The 24,155-nt window shown below is 48.0% G+C and overlaps 1 protein-coding gene across 12 annotated transcripts in view; it reads left to right on the forward strand.

Annotated features, from left to right (window-relative positions):
• The window catches only part of UNC13B (unc-13 homolog B), a 156,787-nt gene that overhangs the window by 50,607 nt on the left and 82,025 nt on the right, over nt 1-24,155 (forward strand). For 8 of the 12 annotated variants that reach the window (XM_081929483.1, XM_081929490.1, XM_081929492.1 and 5 more), the window contains 3 exons: nt 1,050-9,872; nt 11,878-12,174; nt 12,631-12,721. In XM_081929483.1, the coding sequence (XP_081785609.1) occupies nt 1,050-9,872; nt 11,878-12,174; nt 12,631-12,721 (9,211 nt within the window). The remainder of the gene's footprint in view (nt 1-1,049; nt 9,873-11,877; nt 12,175-12,630; nt 12,722-24,155) is intronic. The other 4 variants (XM_081929494.1, XM_081929495.1, XM_081929484.1 and 1 more) reach the window with 1 other exon arrangement.

Below are 24,155 nucleotides of genomic sequence, written 5' to 3' on the forward strand. Positions count from 1 at the left end.
TTCTAATTGTCCTGTCAATACTGTAGCTGGAGTTTTTAGGATTCATGTTTTCAACTCTGACTTGCCCATCATATCTTGTTTGTGCTGTCCACATGGTTAATGGAAGTAACCCCAAATAATAATTGGAACAGTTCCTCATTTTGCGCCTTATCAACATGATTGTTGTTTTTAATTTATTTACCTCTAGCGATAAACCACAAGTAAGATAATGGGTTTTTCCTGTTTTGTTGTTTTGTCACATTGCAAATTTAATTAATTGATGCACTTTATTGTGTGCTTAGTGTAATAACTTATTATTAGTCTGTTGCAAATGCCCCTTCTTAAAATCAGGAGGTAAGAGTCCTGCTGGATCAGGCCAGTGGCCCTCCTTCTCCAGCATCCTGTTCTTACAGAGACTGACCAGATGCCTGGGAGAAGCTCAGAAGGAGGACCTGAGCTCCAGAGCCCTCCTCTCCTCTCCTCTCCTCTCCTGCAGTTTCCAGCAACTGGGGCTCAGAAGCATCTCTGCCTGTGACCGCGGAGGCAGAGCAGAGCCATCATGGCTAGTAGACTTTGATAGCCCTTCTCCCCCATGGATTTGTCTAATCCTCTCTTAATCCAAGTTGGTGGCCATCATTGCTTTCTGTGGGATAAACTCCGTTGAGACGCTCCAGAAAGTGACTTGTAACATTTTAGGTAGCTGCTCATTGACATTTTTAATCCGCAATTCCTGTTCTTAACAAAAGCTTATAAATAACATACCATACATCACTTGATAGTATACATAACACTGGTATACATGTTTCGTTCTCTCCTACCCCTACAACCCTACTATTTAGCTGCTGCAGTAATAATAAAAGAGAGATTCCTAACTTTTCATGTTAATAAATGGATTCATTGTTATGATATTTTAATATAGTTTTTGCATGTGATTCACGATATCATTTGGTCTTTATGAAATGCTCCTTTGCAAGTTTTGTGTTTAAAGCTCTTTTTTCACCCCTCCTGCTCTTTCCTTTTTTTCTTTGCCCTTCTGTCCTTCTTATATTTTCCCCCTCCACACATATCAGACCAGGATCTTTAGTTAGCAATGGGAAAGTCAGGATCATTCCATTTGATTACGAAGTTGGCCAAGAACAGGAAGAGTGTGAAGAGAACTATGAGGAATTAGGCAAACAGTTAATAGAAGATTTTTTAGAAAAAAGTCACAGGACTAGAAGTTCACAGGGACGAAGGAGCCCGAGACTCTCGAAAAGGGAGAACTTTGGCCATCCTGAAAGAGGAAGATACTCACGGAAGGCTTGCCCAGAATCGGGAAATCCCGATGTTCCTTGCTATCCAGAGGAATATGACACAATAGACAGGAGAAGAAAGAAGAAGCTGCGATATAACAATTTTGAAGAATGCGACCGAACTATATTGCAAAGCAGTGGTAACCGGAAATTTTCATCAGGCAGCATTAAAGCAAGAACTGAACATAACCTATATCCTGATTATGATGAAACTGAGAAATGGGGCAGCAGCCCCATTGAAAGTGAAGAACAGTTACCGGAATATCCAGTTCTGCGTCCATACAAGAATGGCCTTCTAGTCAAGAGTGGCAAGTTGTCCGCTAACCAACGTGCAAAGCATGACTTGGGATCAGTCCATTTTGATGGTGAAAATGAGATCCATTCAGAACAGCCAGCTCACTCTTTTGTGCCATTGGGTGCCCTTAAAGAGTTTGGCAGCTGTTCGTCCAGTGTACTCCTGTACTCCCCAGTTTCGGATGATGATGATGATGAAATGGAAGAAATAGCAATACTTTCCCAAGCATGGCGTGAATCCAGTGTTCGCCATGTTGGAGACCTTACTGACGCCCGTACTGGAAGTGCCATATCCCTGTTACCAAGGGACAAAAACTCACATAGGATGAGAGGAGGAAAGCACGGCTTTCTTAAGCAAGACTTGACCCTCTCTCCTGTTGAAGAGCCAACGGAAGAATACGTGGACACAATGGATGAACTGCAGTGCTTAGTTGAAACTGTGTCTGAATACTTAGCTGAAAAAGAGGAGGAGATTAGCAAATTTGAAACCCTTCCTGCGAGCAAAAACGCAAGCGATTGTGCCTCTCCCAAACTGGCCGGTGCTGATAAGTTGGCGGAGGAAAGTGCCCCTTTGGAGCAGGCAAAGCCAGCCGCTTCTGCCACAGAGGAGAGCGAGGGCAGCAAAGGCATAACAGAGGCATTGCCAGACTTGTCTGGGGTGAAGAACACGGTCAGCTCCTTGTTTAGTTCTTTCACTGAAAAGGTGGGCTCAGGAACAAAGCACTTAACAGCCTCAGTTGAAAAACTTGTATCCCCCACACCAGAGAAATCTGAAGCCCCTGGTCAACCTGAGGGAGGCATCACAAGTCTGTTTTCAAGTAAGCCTAAGTCTGAGGGTGCCTCTCCAGAACTGAAAGCAGAAAACAAATTGGATGCCAAGCTGTCCACTGCAACTTCTCCTTCTGTGACCCAGAGCAGCCGTGAGCGAGAAGCCGGTGATGCCAAGGCCAGCATCCCAGAAAAGACAACAGGAGATGACAAGGCTCCTCCAAGTGTCCAGGATGCTTCAGCAAACGCTGCTCCGCCCCCTTCCCTGGACCCCAGCTCAGTCGTGAACTCCGTCTTAGGCATCTTCAACCCTTTGAAAATCTTCTCCGAAAAGGAAGCACTGAAAAAAGAGACTGCAAAACAGGAGGAGGCTGTGAAGGTGGAAGCCACGCATGCCAGTGCTTCTGAAGCCAAGGCAAGTGCAAAGGCAGCTGAAGGCAACGCGACAAAACCCACCAACATTGCGCCTCCCGAAACGAGCAAGAGCGAGGCAGAAGCGAGCGCAAGCAGCGGCCCCGTCTCCTCCATCTTTGGCAAGCTGTCGAGCTCCATTAGTTCTTTTAGCTTGAAAGCCAGTTTTGAGAGTTTGGCTGTTCCCAAGCAGCCAAGTGGGCCGCAGAAGGCTCCTGATGCGCCGCCGCAGGCCACAAGTCAGCCAGATAAAGTTGTTAAAGAACACCCAGACATGCCAAGAAATCCACAACCTGCAGGGAAAGTGCCAGAAAACAAGCCAAGTGAAGCCAAGAAGGAGGCTGGTACCGCTCCGCCGTTGGAGCAGGGGGAACCATCTGAGAGCTTTTTCAGTCCACTTAAGAAATCCTTCAGCCAGATGCTGCTCCCTTCTTCTGCTACCGAAACTGTGCCAAAGGAGCCACCACCGGGCTTGGGGAAAAGTCACCGTTCTGAAGATGATGTCAGGAAAACGAGCTCCGCAAGCAGCGAACCCAATTTCCCTTTCACCGGTAAACTCCAGATTCCCTTTTTGAGCGGTTTTGGCTTTTCAGACAAACCACCGCAGGACAACAAAGAGAAGCCAGGAATTTTCACTTCCTTCTTGAAAGCTGCTTCTGTGGAAAACCTGACAGCTTCAAAAGATCAAACTGCCCCACCAAGTTTTAGTGGCAAGCCACCAAAGGCTGAAGAGGGTCACAAAAGCAGCAACGCGGAAGCTGCCAAAACAGAGTCGTCAAAGTCTCAGGCAGTTCCCGAGGCACCGCAGAGAAAAGAGGAGCCGGCGAGGAAGAAAGAAACCAGTAAAGAAGATGGTCTGGGTGCACCAAAAAGTGGAGATAAAAAGCAGGGTGCCTCAGACACTTCAAGAATTGCGCACATGGATCATGATACCAAAGGCATGGGTGCTCTGGACCACAAAGATTCCAAATGCAGGGGGGAGCTGGCAGCCCCCACAAAAGAACCTGACTTAAATACGACAGCAGGAAAGCCAGTGCTTCCTGGTGGAATCAGAGAGGACCAGGCAATGGATGATACGCCGAATAAGGCCCCACAGCCAGGGCAGGGGTTGCTCTCGGGCCTCTTCCGGCGGCCGTCTTCAGACCACATAACCCACAGCGAAGAGTCGAATGCTAAAAATGAAACGGACAGCCAGAAGAGCAGATCAGCTGGCTTACTTTCTGGATTATTTAGGTTTGCTTCAAGTGAAAACCTGACCGAAAGTATGCCAGATAAGGCAAAATCAGGCTCTCTGGGCATAATGAAGTTTTTTGAGAGGAGCGAAGAGCCTAGTTCTGGTGACAAGTCCGTTGGCTCACATGTGACTCCCGGTCCCCAAGAAAGCACTGGGGGGAAACCGGAGACAGGCAGCTTCATAAAGAACTTCATGCAGAGGCCAAAAGAAAAAGTGGAGGAGGCAGTGACCGAGACTGCGAAGGCGAATGGTCATTTGCCTCACCCAGAACTGAGCAAGATGGAGAACGGACATGGTGTCGTCCCTTGGCATCCCCCCTCTCAGAATGCTTTAAGCTCACAGCCAAAGATACAAGACTTATCGGGGCAGCGAACTCTTTATAGACAACCTATGGATTCCAATATTTATCAAGCAGTTCTCAACGAAAGGTCAAATGAATTTCTCAATTCCTCTTTGCTGAATGCTAAATTGCGTGGCCACTCAGAGCAGCATCTTGCTCTTGAGGAAACAAGGAGCAGCCCCTCTAGCTTTGACTGGGAATATGATGCAGGAGCATTTTCTCTTAACGCCCACCAGGTTTCCTTGCCAGTTTACTACGTCTTGCAGCAGAATTCTGTCCCACTGGCTGAGTTTCTGGAATGGCCAGACTCCAGTGACGCTGCAGTGAACTTGTGTAAAAAAGATGGCAATGCCAATGTCGTGGATTGGAGGTCAAATGCAAATTTTGATGCTCTGAGCATGGATTTCAGTGTCATGTCCCACGAATCGTTTGATCAGTTAGACTTACAAGATTTAGGTCTAGAAGAAACTGAAATGTGGACAACGCATTCTCTGAATGGAAACTTTCCTCCATTTGATGACTGCAGCTATATTTTGGAAGAGATGCCCATGGACTTAAGCTATTCGTCAGCATGTGATGGCAATATGTGGACCTTAATTGATCAGGAGTCCTTGAGCCTGGATGGCAGTTTTGTCTATTCATCTTATAGCCAGGAGTACCAGGACTGGCTGACGCTGCTTGAGAAGGGCGTGTGGTGGCCATCGGAAGATGGCGATTGTGGATATTACATGTACAGGGACGGTCAGTTTGTTTATTCTCTGCTCACCGACCCCACTGGGCAGTATGTCTACATTTGCACTCCTGACACTTACACCTACCCAGACTACTGGGATTATAATTATCCGCAGAGCATTTTGCAGAGCTCTGTCTTGGAAGATGACATGATTGCCGTTTGCGGTTTCAAAGTGCCTCTTGGTAATGAAGACGAGTTATTCTGGTTTGCTGAAGAGGAGCAATTGGATAATTACTCTGTAAACAAACCACTTGATTTGTCTGTAGCTCTGCAGAGAAGTGATCAACTTATGAACATGAATTTAGAGACCTTTTCGCAGATGTTTGAGGAGTCCATTTATTACCAGAGAGAGCAGCCTTTAGACTTTTCAGGGTACAAACTTCAAAAACTCAAAGTAGACTTTAGGCCTGAGAATGACATGGAGTGGCGCTCAGAAGAGCCTCCCCTGACCCTTGACCTTAGAGTTCACTCCAGGGTGGCTTCCAGCGGGAGGCTAAAAGATGATGCTCTACCCAAACATCTGGACAGGACTCCTGCTGTGACAGTTTCCGAAAGTGCACAGTCAAGACGGTTTGGTTTCCATATATTCCAGTCTTCTGCCAAGCCGGAGCCTTCATCGGCGTCTCAGAGTGTTACAGAAGTCAAAACCACTGAAGAAGATAAAAAGCCACCTCTGAATAAAGTTGCATCTTTATTCTCTGCTTTGGGTGGCCTGATGGGTAAGGGTTTGGAAGCACATGAGACAGTGGAAGACGCGGCTGTGAAGAAAGGAGAACCGGTGGTGTTGGGACACAAAAACGATGCTCTTCCAGCTACGCCACCCAGGAAAACAGGAGAGGATATCCAGCAGCATACTGAGCATGAACAAGAGAGAAATGAGAGAGGCAGATTAGTTAAGTCTGTTAGGGATGAAAAGCCAGTGATTTCTCAGAAAAAGCCTCAGCTAGTGAGGTCTTCCTCTCAGCTCAGCCAGGGTCCCGTGGACAGCAAGACCAGTCAGCTGGATCAAAGTGTTAAGCCTGCTCCCCTCCCAAGTCAACAGAAACCCAAAGTGGGTGTGGATGAACCCAAGAAAACCCAGCCAGCCCCCAGCCAAGCGCCCACAGAGGCTGAGGGCACGTTGTTTAAAAGTGCTCTCAAGATTCTCAGCCTGGGAGAAGACTCCTCCACAACTGCAGCACCCAATAAAAGTCAAGGCCCCGGGTTCTTTGATTTCTTTAAAACGCAGGTCAACAAAGCCCCACAGCCACCACCAGCACCCCAACCAAATCTGCCGAAAAATGAAGCCGAGAAGAAAATGCCTCAGGAGAAAGTGGAGCCCCCAGGCATTTCATCATTCTTTGGTTCCATAGGGGATCTTTTCAAAGTCGATGCCGCCCCTGCCCCACCAAGTGCCGCTGCTCCACCAAAGAGTGGAACCCACACCTCCCTGAAACCGAATGACAACGCAGACCAGCGTAGCAGAGAGCCAAGTAAGAGCAGCGCTCCTGCTCCTCAAATCCCCGTGGAGCAGGCTCGTGGGGAAGCTGCCCAGAAGCCCGCAGTCCCTAAGGAAGAACAGCATGGGAAAGTAAGCAAGGAAACTGCTCCAGCGAAGAAGGAGGACATCCCCACTGCAGGGAATGCAGAACCCAAGCCTCCCGTGCAGGCAGGCCCTCGAATGGACCAAGCAAATCGCTCTCCAGGGCAGCATGGCCACGGACCAGCTGTTGCACCGGGACCGCAAGGCCATGCAGGAGCCATACCTGGTAAAACTCAGCCAGGAAAAGCCAGTCAGCCACCCAGGGAGTCTGGGTTTAGCCTGCCTTTTGGCTTGTCGCAGGCAGCACCTTCTAAGCCTCCGCAGGCACCACAGCCGGCTGGCAAGAGCATCTTCTCCTCCTTCTTTGGTGCCCCAGAGAAAGCCCCTGCCCCAGCTCCAGCAGCTCCTAATGCCAAGCCCCCGGAAGCAGAGGGTCTGTTCAAGATGCCTTCTTTCTTTTCTGGAGGGCCCACCGCAAAGAAGAACATGCCTCAGAGCAGCTCCAGCTTCAGCTTTTTCAACCTGACCTCCTTCCTGGATGACAAACCACCAGCAGCTGCTCCTGACAAGGGGAATATTGCAAAGCCACCTCAGCAGCAAGCAAGCAACCTGGGAAGGCCGCCTCAACAGCAAGCAGACGCAAAGCCATCTATGAAGCAGTGTGTTTCTGTTGACTCTGGCATTGGACTTGCCAGACAGCAGGGCTTGAAGGATAAAGAGGCAGCGGAGGGTGTTATAGAAGCAGTACTTGGAAAGCAAGAGGCTGTTGGCCCGGAGCACAAGGCAAGTGAGTTAAAAACTCCTGCGGCTGAGCATGCTGCGGCAAGTGCTTCAGAAGTAAAAAATGAGGTAGAGATACCTTTTGTGGCCAGTAAACCTCCTGATGATGGTACAGATAGAGAAGACCACTCAGTCTATCCTGATCCTGGCTCTCAGGTCCCTACGCTGCAGGAAGACATTGCACCTTCCCTTCCGGAGATTCCACAACCAGAGGAGCAGCTGCAAGACAATGCAGAAAAGAGTGGTGGTATTGTGGTGTCCTCTGAGAAGGAATTTGTTCCTTTAGTTGGGAACGAGACTTTTGAAAAGGCAGAGCCCGGTCCAGTTTGTGATGAGACCTCTGTGGCTCTTGAGCCATCTCTTGCTCCTGGAGACCTTTCACAGGAGGTTGTACCTGAAGAAAAACCAAGCGCCCCTGAAGTCAAGCCCCCGGAGCCCAAGCAACCTGATAGGACCCCAAATACTGCAGGAGAGCAGCAGGCTCAGGGCCAGAGGCCTCTCCCTCAAATGGCAGCAGCAACACCTAACCTGCAGGAGAAACCTAAAGAACCTGAGGCTGACAAATCAGTTCTAGATTCCTCAGTTGAAATGTTTTCCAGCTTCATGACGAAGATGAAACCAACCAAAACATTATCTGGCTTCTTTTCCCAGCCTCAGACTCCAGCAGCTCCTAGTGCCCAAAAGAAGAGCACTTCGTTTTTCGGCCTTTCCTCCCTGCCCACTGGGCCTCCTCCAGCATTCACAAGTGATCTCTTTGGCATTTTTAAAGGAGCAGCAGATGAGACCCTTTCAAAGCCTGCAGGGAAGACCGCAGGCACTTCAAAAGCCCAGGAAATGAGCTCCAGGGCAAAGGAGGCTGTGGGCCCAGTTCTTGGTAAAGGTCTCGCAAAACAAGATAAAGCCTCTAGGGATCAACTTTTAGGGACAAATGCCGGCAGCGTTTTGAAACAACCCGACCAAACCTCTAGGGCTGAACCTACAGAGAAAGAAGCTAGCAGTGACTTGAAACAAGATGCCTCTTCTGCTTTAGCAGGTGAGAGTTTGGGGAAAGAATGTAGGGCAGAATTGGAAGCTGAAAGCAGTGGAAGACCTGAACATGGTCTGGAACCCTCCCTGAATGCTTCAGAAACTTTAGACTCAAGTAGGGATCAGGGCCCTGAAGTGGTACAGCTGGACACAAACTTACTGGCATCTGATGAAGCAGGGAAGGCTGCCCCGTATAGTCAAGAGGTACATGATGCAGCTGAGACGGTGGTGCTGCAGGAGAAGAGTGAAGTGCCTGTGGAGCCCTTAGAAAATGATGCTGTCCCTGCTGTTGAAGAAGAGCAAGTGAGCCCAGCAGGAGAAACAGACGTTGGCCAAATGGATTTGGACAGTACACATGAGCTGGAACCCAAGGTTGGTGAGGAAGAGGAACACCTGAAACTGCCAGAACTGACGGATACTTCACTAACCACTGAAGAAGTAACTATAAAGAATGAGGCAGATATTGATATTTGCCCACCAGACACGTTTGAGACCCTGGAGATGGAACCCAAAGCTGCTGCAGATGAGGCCCATGACTTGCCCCATCAGGATATAGAAAAGGTCCCTGAAATAAAATCTGATCTTCCTCCTGAGCAGAAGGAGCCTCTAACCATCAGCGAAGCAGCCCCAGAAGCTGCTCCCTTGAAAAGCAGTTTGGCTGGTAAGAGCAAGCCAGCCAGTGCTCCTGCAGAGGCCAGCAGCACCAAGCCCATGTTTGAAATTCCAAGCATGCCCACTTTGCCCAAATTCGGCTTCATGTCTTCTGCAGACAGCAGCAAGCCATTTGGCTCCTTCTTCTCTGCACAGCCGCCTTCGGCAAGCAAGCCTGCGCCTGAGCCAGGCCTCGTCTCCAGCTTCAACAAGTTTTCCTCAAGTCTGTTTGGTGGAGGAAGTGATGAGAAAGCAGGTAAAGTAGAGGGCACTCCGGGTGCTGTCTTTGGAAAGAAGCTGGACTTCTCATTTCCGTGGCAGAAAGATGCCAAGGAGGCAAGTCTCAAGAAGGAACCAGATGTGCCAACACCAAAAGCTCCCTCCAAACAGGAGGCGGCCCCAATTGCTTCATCCAAACTAGATTTGAAGGCACCAGAAGTTCTCTCGAAAGCCGAGGAACAAGCAGTGGATGTGGCCGGGGCTGACGGGAGCCCAAACCTCTCTGCCTCTGACCAGCCAGCCGACAGTGCTGCTGACTCAGACCTTTCTTCTAAGCAGCCTGACAGCAAGAGCAACGAATGCTTCGATGGTCCCACACCTGACATTCCGCTTGCGCCCAGCAAGGAGCTGGAGCTTGAGGTCCCCAGAGAAACGGAAGATGAGCCAAGCACCATTTCCAGTGAGCCTCCTGGGCTCCCTTTGGAGGAACCAGCAGAAGGCGCCACACAGGTTCTGGATGAAGTAGAGCAGAAGGAAAGTGTCCCTTGTCCAGAAACGGAAACACTTGCCACTGGACTGCAGCCGGCGGAGCAGAGTAGCCCTGAGCCACTCAGGAAGAAAAGGCCAGTAGCCAAAACAGCATGATAAATGGTGCCAACTTGTGAGCCATTTATAATGCAAGTGCCGTAACAGTAGATGCCTGACCTCGTAGATCAGACTCCTCTAGGCTGTGTTTGGCATTAGTAGTACCCAGTGGTAGGTAGAGTTGTGAACACTAGTTGCTAGACTGCCCACCCAGCGCCTCTCTTGCCCTTCTCCTTCTCAACTTCTGGCTTCCTTTGTTCCAAAAGGCTGCGATGACTCTTCCCCTTTGCTCTCCTTTGTGCTGTGTCCTTGTGAGTGAGCTGCTTTGAGTATTAGTTTCATTAACCTTCTGTAGCCTGATTGTGTGCGTGAGAAAACAACTTGCACCTCTAGATGACATGGTGGGAGGGAGGAAATTGGGGGCTCTCTTGGTTTGCAGAAAGCTTAGTTAGACAACATACAAGGCATTCACGTTTTAAGGTGGGAGAGAGACCCAGATGGCAGCAAAAGCTGTTTCAGTGGTTGCAGTTCAGTCACCTGCAGCATAACTTTTCTAACACCCAGAAGGGGATTCTGACTAAACATCAGGAAAAACTGTTGAACAGACTCCCTAGGGAGTTGGTGGATTCTCCTTTCTTGGAGGTTTTTAAGCAGAGGTTGCCTGGCCATCTGTCATGGATTCTTGAGCTGTGATTCTTGCATTTAGGGGGTTGGACTGGATGACCCCTGGGAGTCCCTTCCAACTCTGCCATGCTAAGATTCTGTGATTAAAGCCTCCTCCCTCCCACCAGGAGGAGTTAAACATGGCTGTTGACTATTAAAGGTACCAATGCAGAAACATCTAGTTCTTGCTGCTCGGAAGCCGTTACTGCCCAGCTAACATGATTCAGTTTTTCTCTACTTTTACCAGCTGTATTCAGCGGCATTAGCTGAATGTGCTTTTCTGTGTTAGGCTGCAGGTCTCCAAGCAAGCTGATAACTGGTTTTCTGGTTTACCATATCTCAAAAACATGTTTTTTTAATTCCATATTGAAGAGAATTGCAGTGATTTCATGTTACAGCTATCAGTATATTAGTGACTTTTGCTCCCTGTTTACCCCTGTCCAGGGGATGATTGGGGCCGGTGTTCTTGCTGCCCCTCCCTAGTTACAGAACTGCTCGTCACTAAAATCATTGCTAAATCTGCACTCCTCACCCGCCACCTCTAGACAATTGGCCCAGCAGGGATCCTGCTTCAAGCATTTCCCTTTCTGCCCAGCCTGTTTTCCAAGGAATAGATGGGATTTTCGCAGTGTAGCTGCCTTGGGTCCTCTTGCAGCTGTCTCTGCCTATGTGGGCTGCCAAAAGCCAGGCGGCACTTAAATAGCGGCCCAAAAGCATTTGTGCCCCTTCCCTCTTAGAATTCCACAATGGAGAGAGTGTGTGTGGGTGTCTTGTTGAATTAACTCCAACCTTATAATAATCAGTCACTCCCAAGCAGCAACAGCAATGGGCCCTTGTTGTGCTGGAAGAGAGGGCTGATTTTTCTAAACGGCAGCTACAACAGGATCCATTCTCAGCCACTGGAGAAACTTAAGAATGTGTTAATGAAATGGGAGTGAAGATGAAACCCTCATGTCCTAGAATCCACGCGCAGTTGACATGCTAGGGGCAAACATTGTTGTAAGAAGGTGTTGAGCTTAGCAGCTTAGAAGTTCAATGTGCATGAAACTTTTGCTGCCATTCTTAATTTTCCTATGGCCTGTAAACAATTTACAGGATGCGCAGCAGATGATGCTATCTGTTTCTGATTGATATATCAATAGGGTCCAGAGGCTTAGGCCCAGCACAAAAATTGCAAACACAAATTTGGAAGTGGCGGGCGACTGAGAACAGTGGCTGCAATGTGCAAGAGACATTTGCTTGGCTAGAGTTTCCATTTGATGCTTTGGCCAGGTGTAGTTAGGATTTGCGCTCTCTCTCTCTCTCTGTGTGTGTGCATGCATTGTGCTGTTTCCTGGTTGCCAAGACCTTTTGACTTACTAATGCTTTGCTCTCTCACAGTCCTGCCAGCAGTAGTAAGTTTGGTTCCTCCTGTAACATCAGTCAGGGAAGCTCTCAGCTGAGTGAGCTGGACCAATATCACGGGAGTGTGCCCTGCTCCGAACACGAGGACGAGCTCACAGAAGGAGTGCCTGCTGCTGCTGCTCCTCACCCAACAGAGGGCCCTGCACCATCTAGTGAGCAGCACGAGCCCCAGGAAGTGCACAGGGAAGGAGAGGGGAAGGTGAAAGAACATGCCACACCTCAACTACCTCCTGAAGTGGACGAGCCCAAAGAAGCCACAAAGACACCGGGCAGGTAGGTGGTGCACGTTGGCCATGGATTCCTTGGAGTTGAACTTGAGGCCACTTTTCTGGTAGATCTTGGGAGAGACAAACAGGATATGGGTGTAGTGCCATAGCTGGTTTTGAGTGCCCACTGCTGTCTAGGGTCAGAAAGGGGGGGGGGACAAACTTCATTAAATAAATCTTCATTAATCCTCTTCATCATCATCATCATCATTTTACACCCATCCAGTGACTAATGGGGCGCATTCCTTACAGGGTTCTCTACCACAGTCCCTGTTGGCCACACTTTCTGTTCTTTCCATGCCATTCTCTGTCTTTTGCTGGCCATCCCAGTTCTCTTGGGGCCAACTGTTCTCAGCGTTTGTTCCCACCATTACAATAAAAGGTTCTTTTCATGTGTTGAGTTTCATGAGACTGCTCTTGAGTTTCCAGCACTCATTTTCCCCTTGTTTTTCCTTTTTGCAAGTCACCTTGATGAAAATGAACTTCTCCTTCTTCCCGCTGCAAGAGCCCGCTGGATCCGAGCCATTACTAAAGTGCGGCTTCAGTTTGAAGAGGTAGGGCCCGCGAAATGTCTCTTCCCCCATCCTTCCACCCGTGTCTGCGCTTGTAAACCTTGCCGTGACTTTTGTCTGAAGGTTGCTTTGCTTGTCTAAGGGAGACACCATTCTGGGGCAACTGCACAAACGGTGCATGTGCCTCTCTGGTACCAACAACTTGCTGAAGTTGACTGTGGTGGGCTTAATTTGTTGACCCCATGGCAGAGGGGTGCAGAACTTGTGCCCCACCAGATTTTGTTGGACTCTCTCCTCAGCCCCAACAGCCAACAGGGCTGGGATTGGGGCGAAGTTGGAGCTCAGCGACATCTTGGGGCACCAAGTTGGCTACCTGTGTTGTGTAGGAAAACCAGGATTATTTATGGAAGTGTTGCGTTGACACCACTGTTCCGTTGTGCCTGTAGTTTGTCTTCTGAGGCCCTTCTCTATGTTCCCTCTCCCCAAAAGGTTTGGAGGGTGACAACACAAGAAAGGGCCTTTTTAGTCGTGGGTCCCCCTCTGTGGAATGCTCTCCCCAGATACTTTCCCAACCCGTTGTGGGTGTGTGGGAGAGGAGACCCTTCCATGAACTACTGTGCTGCTCCTGGCTGCCTCCCGATTTCACCCCAGAGAGCACCCAGAAGCCGAGTGTTGTCTGAACAGGCCGGAGCAGAGAGTGGCAGCAGGTTCCCTCTCTGCGCCATGTTGGATGCTGCCCTGGCCAGCGGAAGGCCATTGATGTACCCCGGATCAAAATAGGCTCATGTTTGCAACCTTGTCGTTATAGATGGATCAGAATTCACACAATGTCACTGGGCTCTTCCGAGGGTGGGCTTAGCACTGCAACTGTGTTGTTGAGGTATCACAAAAGGGTCCTTAGCAGCAATGATATTTTTCATGGAAAGGGGAAATCTGAGCTAAATGTGGGGGAAATACAGGGTGGCAGTTTTAGGGGATTCTGCAAAATAAGAGCATGCAAAAGGAGCAGCTATCTGACACTGATGTCAGGCTTTCTTAGCAGTTTCTCACGCAGGGCAGAAACTGTGTTTTGCTACACAGAGTATCAAAACACTTTTGTAATTCTTAAGCAGGTCAGCAGCCTGTTGAGTTGAATTAAAAGATCCTGACGGGTGTAAGAAATGTGAGATATTTTCAAAAAGCCGTCAACCCAAGAGCTTTAACAGAACAACCTGGCGAGTTTGTCTGTCTTCTGAAAAATGCTGCTTTGAATCATTTAGTGAATTGTTTTGAAAAGTAAAACTCTCAAGAGCGCTGAAGGCTTCTGCACACAAAGAGAATTGGTGGTGTGTGAACGACAAGCGGCTCCTGATGGCTGCAAGCAGACCCCTCCTGCCTTCACGTCCCCCCCTCCGTCTGCTTTCTTGTGGGGCAGAGAAACTGGCAGGATGCGCCGTGGAAAGCTTTTGCCACTGCAAGATGCTGCACTGGCGTTTCTCCAGAAGCACCAAGGTTTTCTCTTGATGCATCTCCTGGGAGTGGGAGATAGGAGTACAAACTTGTCTGCTGTGAGCAGGAAGGTTCCTTGCGCGCCTGTCAAGATTGGTACATTAACTCTTTTTCGTTATTCTGGCTTGTGCTTGTGTCGTGTTTCACTGTTCACGGAAGAGAGTTGTATTCAGTAGCATCAACAATAAGTTGGGTATCCCCCTTTGCATCTTCTATAACCTTTTTTGGAAACTCTTATAGTTGCAATACTCATCCTCAGTTGCACCCATTTCAGAGCTGTTCAGGATAGCAAACTATCGTCCCAACTGGAATTTGGTTCCAGTGGAAATAGCATTTTTCAATAATGGACCTGGTGGAGTAGGCTCCATTCCTGAAATCATTTGACCCAAACTGGAGCCTGGCAATTCAGTCATGCCCTCACACACGTGTGCAACCCACATGGTCCGAGTCATCAGGCAAATCAAAGGTTTGGAAGGTGGGTGCCCTCTTTCGCTTTGGGCGGAGTCTGACTCCCCTGTGTGGGACACTCTTTAAATGCAAAGGTGCACACTGGTTAAAGGGTGAATTTTCCACATTTTGGGGTTCTCCTCTGTTGCAAATGAACCTTAACCAGTCCTGGATCAAATCGGGACTTGAAAGCTGTGAACGTTTGGCTGAAATCTTAATCCTTTCACACCAGATACGCTTGGAGTTCAGGCAAGCAAGCCAGACTGAATTTTGCTCTGCTGCGTTTGTCAGCAGCTGGTACCGCAGCTGTTGTGTGTGGAAAGCAAAACGGAGAAGGAGAGCCTTGTGTGTCTTGTAGATTTAAGTACTATGAAGCGAAAGACTGGTCAGAGACACCTGTCTGTCTTGGAGTTGCAGGTTCCTGTGCGGGGCTACTGGTGTGGAAACATTACATCTGGGGTGCAAAATAATAAATATGTTTCACATAGCGTAGAAAAGACTATACATATGTAGTATTATTCTAAAAGTGTCATGTGGCATATACTTTTGACTTCCCTTTAAAAAAGCTGTTTACATTTCCATAAGAGATTATAGTCCTTTTTGTGTGTGTGTGTGTGGGGGGGGGGGTATTTACACGCATTAACTCCTGGCGTAGTAGCTTGAATATTGGCAAAGTCTGCATGTTGTCCTTAATAAAGTTTTTGACACTTATATCCAGGTTGATGAATATTCATAGGGCTTTCTGGGTAAATTGAAAGTGAATCCATCTGGAATGAGAGTCAGGAGAGAATTATATGTCAATAGCCAGGCTTATTAAATTGATACAAATGAATGTGTCTTACCTTCTTGTTGTTGGCAAAGGAGGACCATTTTGGAAATCCTTGTAATGTTACGTGGAGGTAGCAATGGGTATTCTCTGAGGAACTGATGGGGATCTTCTGATCTGGATTGCAGTGAGGGGCCAGGTCACATTTTACTAGAAGTTGCAGAAGGGGAGCTGCAAGTGCCCCCTTGGATTTGCAGAGGGCTCCTTCCCTAGAAACCCTCCCGTCTTGGCAGACAAGATAAACATACACATACTGGTTCTTTGTTAGTTTTCCTTCTTGTGGTTTTTTTTTTGCGGTTTTATAAAATACAGCCCGTTTAAGCTTCACATTCTTTGTTACGGGGCTGCGGACTGTGCTGCCTGTTTCCCGATAGCAGACTTCTACTGAGTCAAAAGGTTCATGCAACAAAGAGCCTTGTTCTTACGAGCACTCAAATGTGAAATTGCTGATCTCTTAACAGAAACGTGGAACTTGTCCCTAAGACCCCAAGGACTGGAACATGTCCAATGTGACACAAATATGTTTAAAAGGGTTTCAGGTGTGGGGGGGGGGGAACCTGGAAATTACAGGTCGCTTAGCTTAACATCTGTCCTGGGAAAATGGGTGAAAAATATTGTCAAATAAAAATAACCAAGCATATAGAAGAAGAAGCCTTTGCTGAAGCAGAGTCTCACTAACCTATTTAGAGTTCTTTGAGAGTTTAAGCAGCATATAGATAGAGGTGTTCTGGCTGACATTGTGTTCTTGGACTTTCAAAAAGCTTTTGGCAAAGTACCTTGCCAGAGACTCTCCAGTATGCTTAGCAGTCGTGATATAAGTGGAGAGGTCCTCTTGTGGACCAGGAATTGGTTCAGTAACAAGAGGCAGAGTGTAGAAATAAATGAGCAGTTCTGTTGGAGGGAGGGAAGGAAGGAAGGAAGGAAGGAAGGAAGGGAGCCCTCCAGCTTTTAAACTTGTTCATAAATGATCTAGAGCAGCCTTTCTCAACCTGTGGGTCCCCAGATGTTGTTGAAGTACAACTCCCATCAACCCTAGCTAGCAAGGCCAGAGTTCAGGGATGATGGGAATTGTAGTCCAACAACATCTGGGGACCCACAGGTTGAGAACCGCTGATCTAGAGCATGGGTAGGCAACCTAAGGCCCGGGGGCTGGATCCGGCCCAATCGCCTTCTAAATCCGGCCCTCGGACGGTCCAGGAATCAGTGTGTTTTTACATGAGTAGAATGTGTGCTTTTATTTAAAATGCATCTCTGGGTTGTTTGTGGGGCATAGGAATTCGTTTTTTGTTTTCAAATTATAGTCCGGCCCTCCACAAGGTCTGGGCGACAGTGGACCGGCCCCCTGCTGAAAAAGTTTGCTGACCCCTGATCTAGAGTTAGGGGTGTGGCCAAGTTTGCTGCTGATTCTAAGTCGTTTAGGTTGCTAAAACAAAAAACGGATTCTGAGGAGCCCAAAAAGAACCTCTGCATACTGAGTGAATGGGTCATAAAATGGCAGTTGAGAGGAATTGAAAATAAAACTTACCAACATCATACTTCTGTTTTACACATCTGTGGGGTGTCTTCTTTTGGAATGCTTTGTACAGTTCTGGTCACCTTGCCTGAAAAAAGGATGCTGTACAGTTGGAAAAGGCTCAGAAAAGGGCAGCCCTTTAAATGATGCCTGACATGGAGACAGTGAATAGAGGAAAGATTTTCTCCCTCTCTCATAACCCTGGAACTTGTGGGCATCCAGCATAGCTGCATCTTGGAGTATTCAGGACAAAGAGAAAGAAAGCACTTCTCCAGCCTTCCCCTGTGTTGGGGCCATGCAGGTGTTATCACTACAACTCCCATCAGCACCGTCCCCATGGAGCTGCATGGATGGGAGTTGTAGTTCAAAACTTCCAGAGGGCACCAGGTTGGGGAAGGTTGCTGCAGAGGTTTTGTCCAGTCAGATACTTTATGAAGCTCCAGGTGCTTCCTGGACTGTGGATTTCCAGCCAGTGGTCTAACAGGTCCATTCGCAAGTGGAATGAATCTGTGTTCTGTTTCCATAGGAAAATGCAGCTTGGATGTGTTCCTTCACTGGATGAGCCAGTCGGCGTTGGGAAAAATTGGACTGTGACCCCATTTTTTAAGGAGTTTGTTTAAGATGTGCTTTTACACAACAGCCGGGCCAATCCTCCTTCAGTCAACTGTAATGGAAGTTGCTGGTTATTCTTAGTGACTGTAGTAGTGAATGCACAAATGCCAGAAAGCATCTTGACTTCCCTTTGCAACTCACTGGTCTGAAAATAATAGCACACCGAATCAAAGAGCCCAAACAGGCACCCAAGAATGTTTTGCATTTGGGCCATTCTGGGAAGGTTGACCTGCTAGCAGGTTGCCCAGGGGGGTGAACCTGCCACTTCATGTGTTTTTAAATCAGTCCATCACCTTCAGGAGCAAAGGAGGCTGCCGTATAGTGAGTCAGAGCCATGACCCATCATCAGCGTCTACTTTGATTTGGCCAGGCCTCTCTGGGATTTCAGGCAGAGAGGCATTGAACCTGGAACCTTCTGCAGGCACAGCAGATGCTATAGCCCTCCCCCTAGCACAGAAGCAGGCAGGTGCACAGGTAAGTTGCAGCTCCTTCTTCAGACATGGTCAGCTTAGGATGTGGATGCATTTTTTCTTTCCTTATTCTCTTTGCCTCGTTTTTGAAAAGTGTCCAATAATCTCATAAACGGGGCTCATCTGTCACGGCCTTATGGTTTAGTATGCTTTTCTGGTGGTGTTTTGGAGACCCATTATGATGCATCAAGGGGCATTTTTGTGGTCAGGGTGCCATCTGGACAACCCGTTTGGCGTGGAGGCAGAACGCAGGAGTTGTGGGCACTTTGGTAAACACCAGCAGCTGCTTTTCTGTTTAAATAACGAGCGAGGGCTGTCATTAGGACACAGAAGTCCTTCCCAAGCAGAAGGGATACTGAATGTTAAGCCAAAGCAAATATGTGAAACAGAATTCTGGGGAATAAATTATGCAGATGAAGTCCAAACCGTTTGTGCACAGGAAGCATTTGCTTTTGGGAGAAAGAAAGCCCTGCAAACATCGTCTTCTCCCATTTGGAACCTTCTCTAGCTGAAGACATAATCATCTGGGAATATCCCTCTTTTGAGCCCCATAGAAATAAACAGGAGATGCGCAGGGCACAGTTTTTCTATTATTTATCTATCTAACAAATGAGGTTAAGCGGACAGGGCACCCCAGGAAATATGTCAAAGCTGATAATATTGAGAAAGAGCAAATGGTTAGAGCTGTTGAGAGGTGCAAAGGTGGCACCTTGATAAGAGCATCAGGAGAGCTCTGAAGCTGGAGAGACCACAGGGGGCCCATCTGGTCTGGCATCCTGTTCATGCCGTGGCCAAGAGAAGCCCAAGAGCAGGACACAGGATCACCAGCAGCTGGTGTTCAGAGGCACTTGGATGGCACTGAAGGGCTTGGGAGATGTTGTGCAATTCCCCAGCAACAAAAATTATCCAGGAGCTGCATATTGAAGGGGTTAAGTTTAAATCAGTGCTAAAATGCCAGCAGTAACCCTGGGTTTCCAAACGCACGAAGGGGTGAAGCTCCTGCAGTTCCCATCTGTTGGCTGGGAGACTTATTGGCAGAAATGAAACCAAGAGAGCAGGCTAGAGAGCTTGATCCGCCTAATCCTTCTGCTGCAAACACTGGCTGGCTGCTGCCTTTGGGCAAACGGGTATCCGTTGCTTGACTTCGCCCCATCCTTCAGCCTTGCCTTCTTCTCAGGTGGGGCTTCACAGCCCTTTCTTCAAACAGAGCTTATCCTCGCCCTGGGCTTTTGAGAGCTATCTCATCTCAGCAGCTTTAATTGGAGGGTCCCGCTTTTTGTGGCGGGTGCAGTGGAGAGATTTAAAGCATCTGCCTAAAGTACCATTGTTGTGTCAGTTCTGGTTCAGTGCAGTGGGAAGCTCCCTTCTTGCAATGAGGCGCAATTTGTAAGGACCAACAGCAGAGGGTATCTTCTCTGCAGCAAATACAGCCTTTCTGTTGTGGGTTGACTGTGGATGTGTTTGGAGGGGTGATGGGTCAGTTTACAGCAGGGGTGCCTCCCCCCCCCCGGCCCTCCAGACCACATTGGACTCCCAATTCCCACCATCCCTGCTCATTGGCCATGCTGGATACTGGAGCTGGTAAGAGCTGGGAGTCCAGCAACATCTGGAGGACCACAGGTGTTCCCCATCTGTGGCTTAAAGGGCAGTGTGGTGCACGTGATAGGAGGTGGCAGGTGTTGCTTTTTGCTCTTCAGGAGGATTGCATAATGTTTACATTGCTTGCATATATGAGATCCCTCATAGAACGAATTGTCTTAACAGTTGTGCAAAGGCTAGAACAATAAAACCCCTTACTGGGATTAAAAATCACAACGACAGGAATCTCTGGAACAGGAATAGCAACAACCTCTGGCTTATAGGGCAGTATATAAATTCAATTATTATTATTAAACAATTATCCTAACTTTGTCAGTACTGCCAGCTTGTGCTTCCAAGACTTTCTCCCAGGAAAAGAGCTGAGAATATCCTGAGGTCACTCTCTCTTTCTATCAAGGAATCACCGAGACACAGTTTTGGGCCATGTTCTCCTTCTCATTTGCCCTCTTACCTATTCCTTTTGTGAATTGCTTCTCATGACATATCTTGAATCGATTTCACAGTAAAATCGTCAAGAATAAAAACAATTGCATATATGCAAACTATCCTATATATGCAGTTTAAAACAGCTGCATATACAAAAACAATTTCAAATAGAGACGCAGACTGGGGCAACCTGAGTTATATTCACTGGAAAGGTTCTTTGTGTGCGTTTTCAGAGAGAGGCAGCCTGCCAGGGAGGAGGCGCAGGAGATGTTCCTGTTGTCATTCAAGCTAAGATACAGAGCTAGCCGTGTTAGTGGACAAGGTGGTGAAACAAGAGGAACAAGCTGAGATGCCCTTCAGCACCATGGTCAGCAGCACCAGCTGCTGTCTGATTCCGCATTGGGATGTGCCAAAGCGCTACCTGCCCCTCCTTGCTTGTGTCTTGTGCCCTCGGTCCTGTATACCTGAAGGAGCATCTCCACCCCATCGTTCAGCCTAGACACTGAGGTCCAGCTCCAAGGGCCTTCTGGTTTCCTCCCTGTGAGAAGTTGAGGTTACAGGGAACCAGGCAGAGAGCCTTATCAGTGGTGGTGCCCTCCCTGTGGAATACCCTCCCATCAGATGTCAAGGAAATAAGCAACTATCTTACTTTTAAAAGACATCTGAAGGCAGCCCTGTTTAGAGAAGTATTTAATATTTAATGCTGTATTGTTTTAACACTTGATTGGGAGCCGCCCAGAGTGGCTGGGGAAACCCAGCCAGATGGGCGGGGTATAAATAATACATAATTATTACAAATTATTGTTATGTATTTCTTATTGTGGGAATGCATTGCGAAAGAGAGGCTGTTTTGTTATTTAAAGAGGGCCCGTTTGTGTAGGAAATGAGCTTGCAGTTGTTAGGCAGAGTCTGCTTGACATGTTTGTGCAGTGTTCTTAACCCTTTTCCATGCTGAGGCCTCTGCTCTGACGCAGCCCAGGATTTTATCACCTCTCCGGTAAGAGGTGCATATCCCAGTTAATATCTGCCGCTAAACATTTCACGGGCCACAATCCTTAACATGGTGTTTTGTTCAGGGCTGGAGGAAGGTGATTGGTGGTTTGAGGAATTTGGTCTAGTTCCCTTGCTATGGTCAGATGGTTCCCTAGTTTAGACTCCATGGGGCAGCGGGGTGTGTGGATGTGGTCTGCCTCCAGAGACCAATGGATCTGGGAAGTTTATTGTAGATGAGGCCAGTCTCTGAAATCAGAAGTTGGTCAGGGTTGTTGACACAATTTCTTTCTATCTAGACACTTGAGGGGAGCCTCTTCTGCTCTGTGGTTTATGCTGAGCTGGGGCTGAGAAGGTGGGTGAGATTTGAGCTCAAGCCCCTCTTGTCTAGCGTCTGATGGATGTTACCCACCCCGCCTCGCCTCTCCCAGAGCATTGGTCTTCCTCTCCCTGTACAGTCAGTCACTAATGCATTTGCACCCTTCTCCAGAGCAGGAGCCTTTGTGTGTGGGGGGGGGGGGGAGAGTGCTCTGGCATGCATTTGATGGGCCATTTTCTGCTAGAGGCTCAGCTGCATCTTCTGTGGTTTATCCACCCACATGCTTAGGGAAGAATTGCTTACCATACAGTTTATCTGGAGTTCAGAGCTTTACTCTTCAGGAAGTTGGAATGAAGTAGAGAGATAACTAGGATTTTTTAAATATAGAATTATGTATACCTCATAGACATCAAAGCACTTGGCCTACATTGCCAAACTCTTTCTTTATCAGTTTTAATAATTCCTCACTGATTCAGCCCCAAATTAAGTCTTAGCAGTGAATTAAAACTCCAAGCCCCCACAGTGCAGAATGTTTAAACTCCTAACTGGAAGTGGAACCCCAGGGAAAGGCTGTCGCTTTGCCTGCAGAAGCTTCCAGGTTCCTTCTCCAGCTTCATCCGAATAAAGCTTTCTTGGAGAGCTGCTGCAGCTCAGAGTGGACCTCTTCCAACCCCTTCCTCTGTGGATTGTCTTTGGCTACCTTAAATTCCTTGGTATCTAGACTGAAGCCCTATTCTGCCTCCACGAGGAATGCATCCAGAGAGCTTCTGTGTGGCGGCAGCTTGTTCTGAGGAGGCGCTGCTATTAGAAAGCGGCTTCCCTGGTGGGGTTGACACAACTGCTTGGAGAGCCTCCCTGTTGGTGCCCAGCATTCCTGGCAGGAGGCTCCTGGAGTCTCTCACGGGTTGTGGCTGTCAGGCCTTTGAACCTGGCCTTGGACCATCGGGAGGTTCTCCAGGTTAGGTCTGGAGGTGATCTCTTTTTCTTCCTTCCGCTCTCTGGTCTGGGAGTGAGCTTCATGTTGGATGACCTGCCCTGGTGTGGCTTGTCTTTTGAGCTGTCACAGTCCGGTTCACGGGCGATCAAAGTCCTGGCAGGGGACATCAGGGCCGGGGGCAAGAAGGCGGGGTGGGAGCAGGAAGGAGGGTCCAGGAGCCAAGAGTCCGAGGGTCAGAGAGCCGGGAGTCAAGAAGCCAAGGGTCCGAGGGTTAGGAGCAGGGAGTCAAGAAGTCAGGGGTTTCAGGCACAAGATGCAAGGAGTCAAGAAGTCAAGGGTCCGAGAATCAAGAAGCAAGGAGTCAAGAAGTCAGGGGTTTGAGGCACAAGATGCAAGGAGTCAAGAAGCAGAGGTTCAAGGATCAGGAAGTAAGAAGTCAAACGCAGCAAGGCAGGAAACGTGTTGCTGCGGCAAAAAGCCAAAGGGAAATGCTGACCTTATATCCCTTCCCAGCTCTAGCCACCAGGTGCTGTGAGTTACCAGTCAGCCTCACCTGTGTGGCCATGCCTTGCCTCTTCAGAACAAACTTAGGAAGGCCCCAGTCCTGCAAAGTCCTATTGGTCACAGGGCCTGGCTCCTGCACGCACACCTGACACAAGCTGCCACACACTCACCTGAGAGAACCAGGGCTTATTTTGGCTTCTCCAGACCCTTCCCTTTCCCAATAAACTTTGGCAACTCCCATCATTCGCCCTCCGCTAAAGCATTTTGGTCATTTATTTCTATCGAATTCTTCTGTGGCCTTTTGAAAATAGCCACACAATCTCTTCATCTCGCTCTCACTCAGAAGGCAGATCAGAAAAAAAAAGATGTGTTGATGACAGGTACATGCTCAGAAACAAGGAAGTATAATTGAAACAGCAGGCCAATGTAAACCAAAATAACAGCAGTTACTATGCTGTGACTAATTAATTAATTAAAATGCCTTTTCCCAAACACAACGTACCATAAAAATGGCTAAAAATAGGTTTAAAAAACAAACTCACGGTGGGTTTAAAAACAATTCAGAATAAGCACTGAAAGCAGAGACCTCTTCATCCAACTGGAAAAGCCTTTTCAAACAAAAACGTATTTAATTGTTAATGAAAGTACAGATAGTTGGCCCCTATTGTATCTCGGCAAGGATTCTGTTCCACAAAACAGGGGCTGCCACATGGAAAGCCCTGCTCTGAGTTACTGCTTTTGTTTTATGGACTTTAAGGTGAAAAACTCCCATGGAAAGCAGTGACCTGCTGATTGTAGCAGATCTAAAGGCTGCCAGTGAACTTATCCCCAGTGAATTTTCTCTAAACCTTTTAAAGCCATCTAAGCTAGTTGCCATAATCACATATTCCGGCAGCAAGTTCTGTAAGTTAATTAAAAATGTGAAGTGGAATTTTCTCTTGTGTCCTGAATCTGCTATTAGTTAGTTTCACTAGGTGATCGAAAGAGAGAGGGGAAAATCTGATGGGAAATTAAACCTTTGCTTCTCATATACTGTGTGTAACCTCTGCCCCAAGCTCCCCCCTCCACACTTCATACACACAACTTCTGTCGGTCTAAAAATCTCCAAAAGTCAGCATTTCCTCTTCTTGGTGGTGCTCCAGTTCCCTGATCATTTTGAACCATGAACATCACTTTTGTGATGTTCTTTTTTGAGATGAGACAACCAGAAGTGTCTGTGATATTCCAGACTCAGGTCGGTAGCCGTGTTGGTCTGGTAGAAATATGTATATAAAATAAATTGTCCAGTAGCACCTTAGAGACCAAGTAAGTTTGTTCTTGGTATGAGCGTCAGGTATCTGTGAAG

The sequence above is a fragment of the Podarcis melisellensis genome, assembly GCF_964234715.1.
Source record: "Podarcis melisellensis genome assembly, chromosome: 11".
Lineage (NCBI taxonomy): Eukaryota > Metazoa > Chordata > Lepidosauria > Squamata > Lacertidae > Podarcis > Podarcis melisellensis.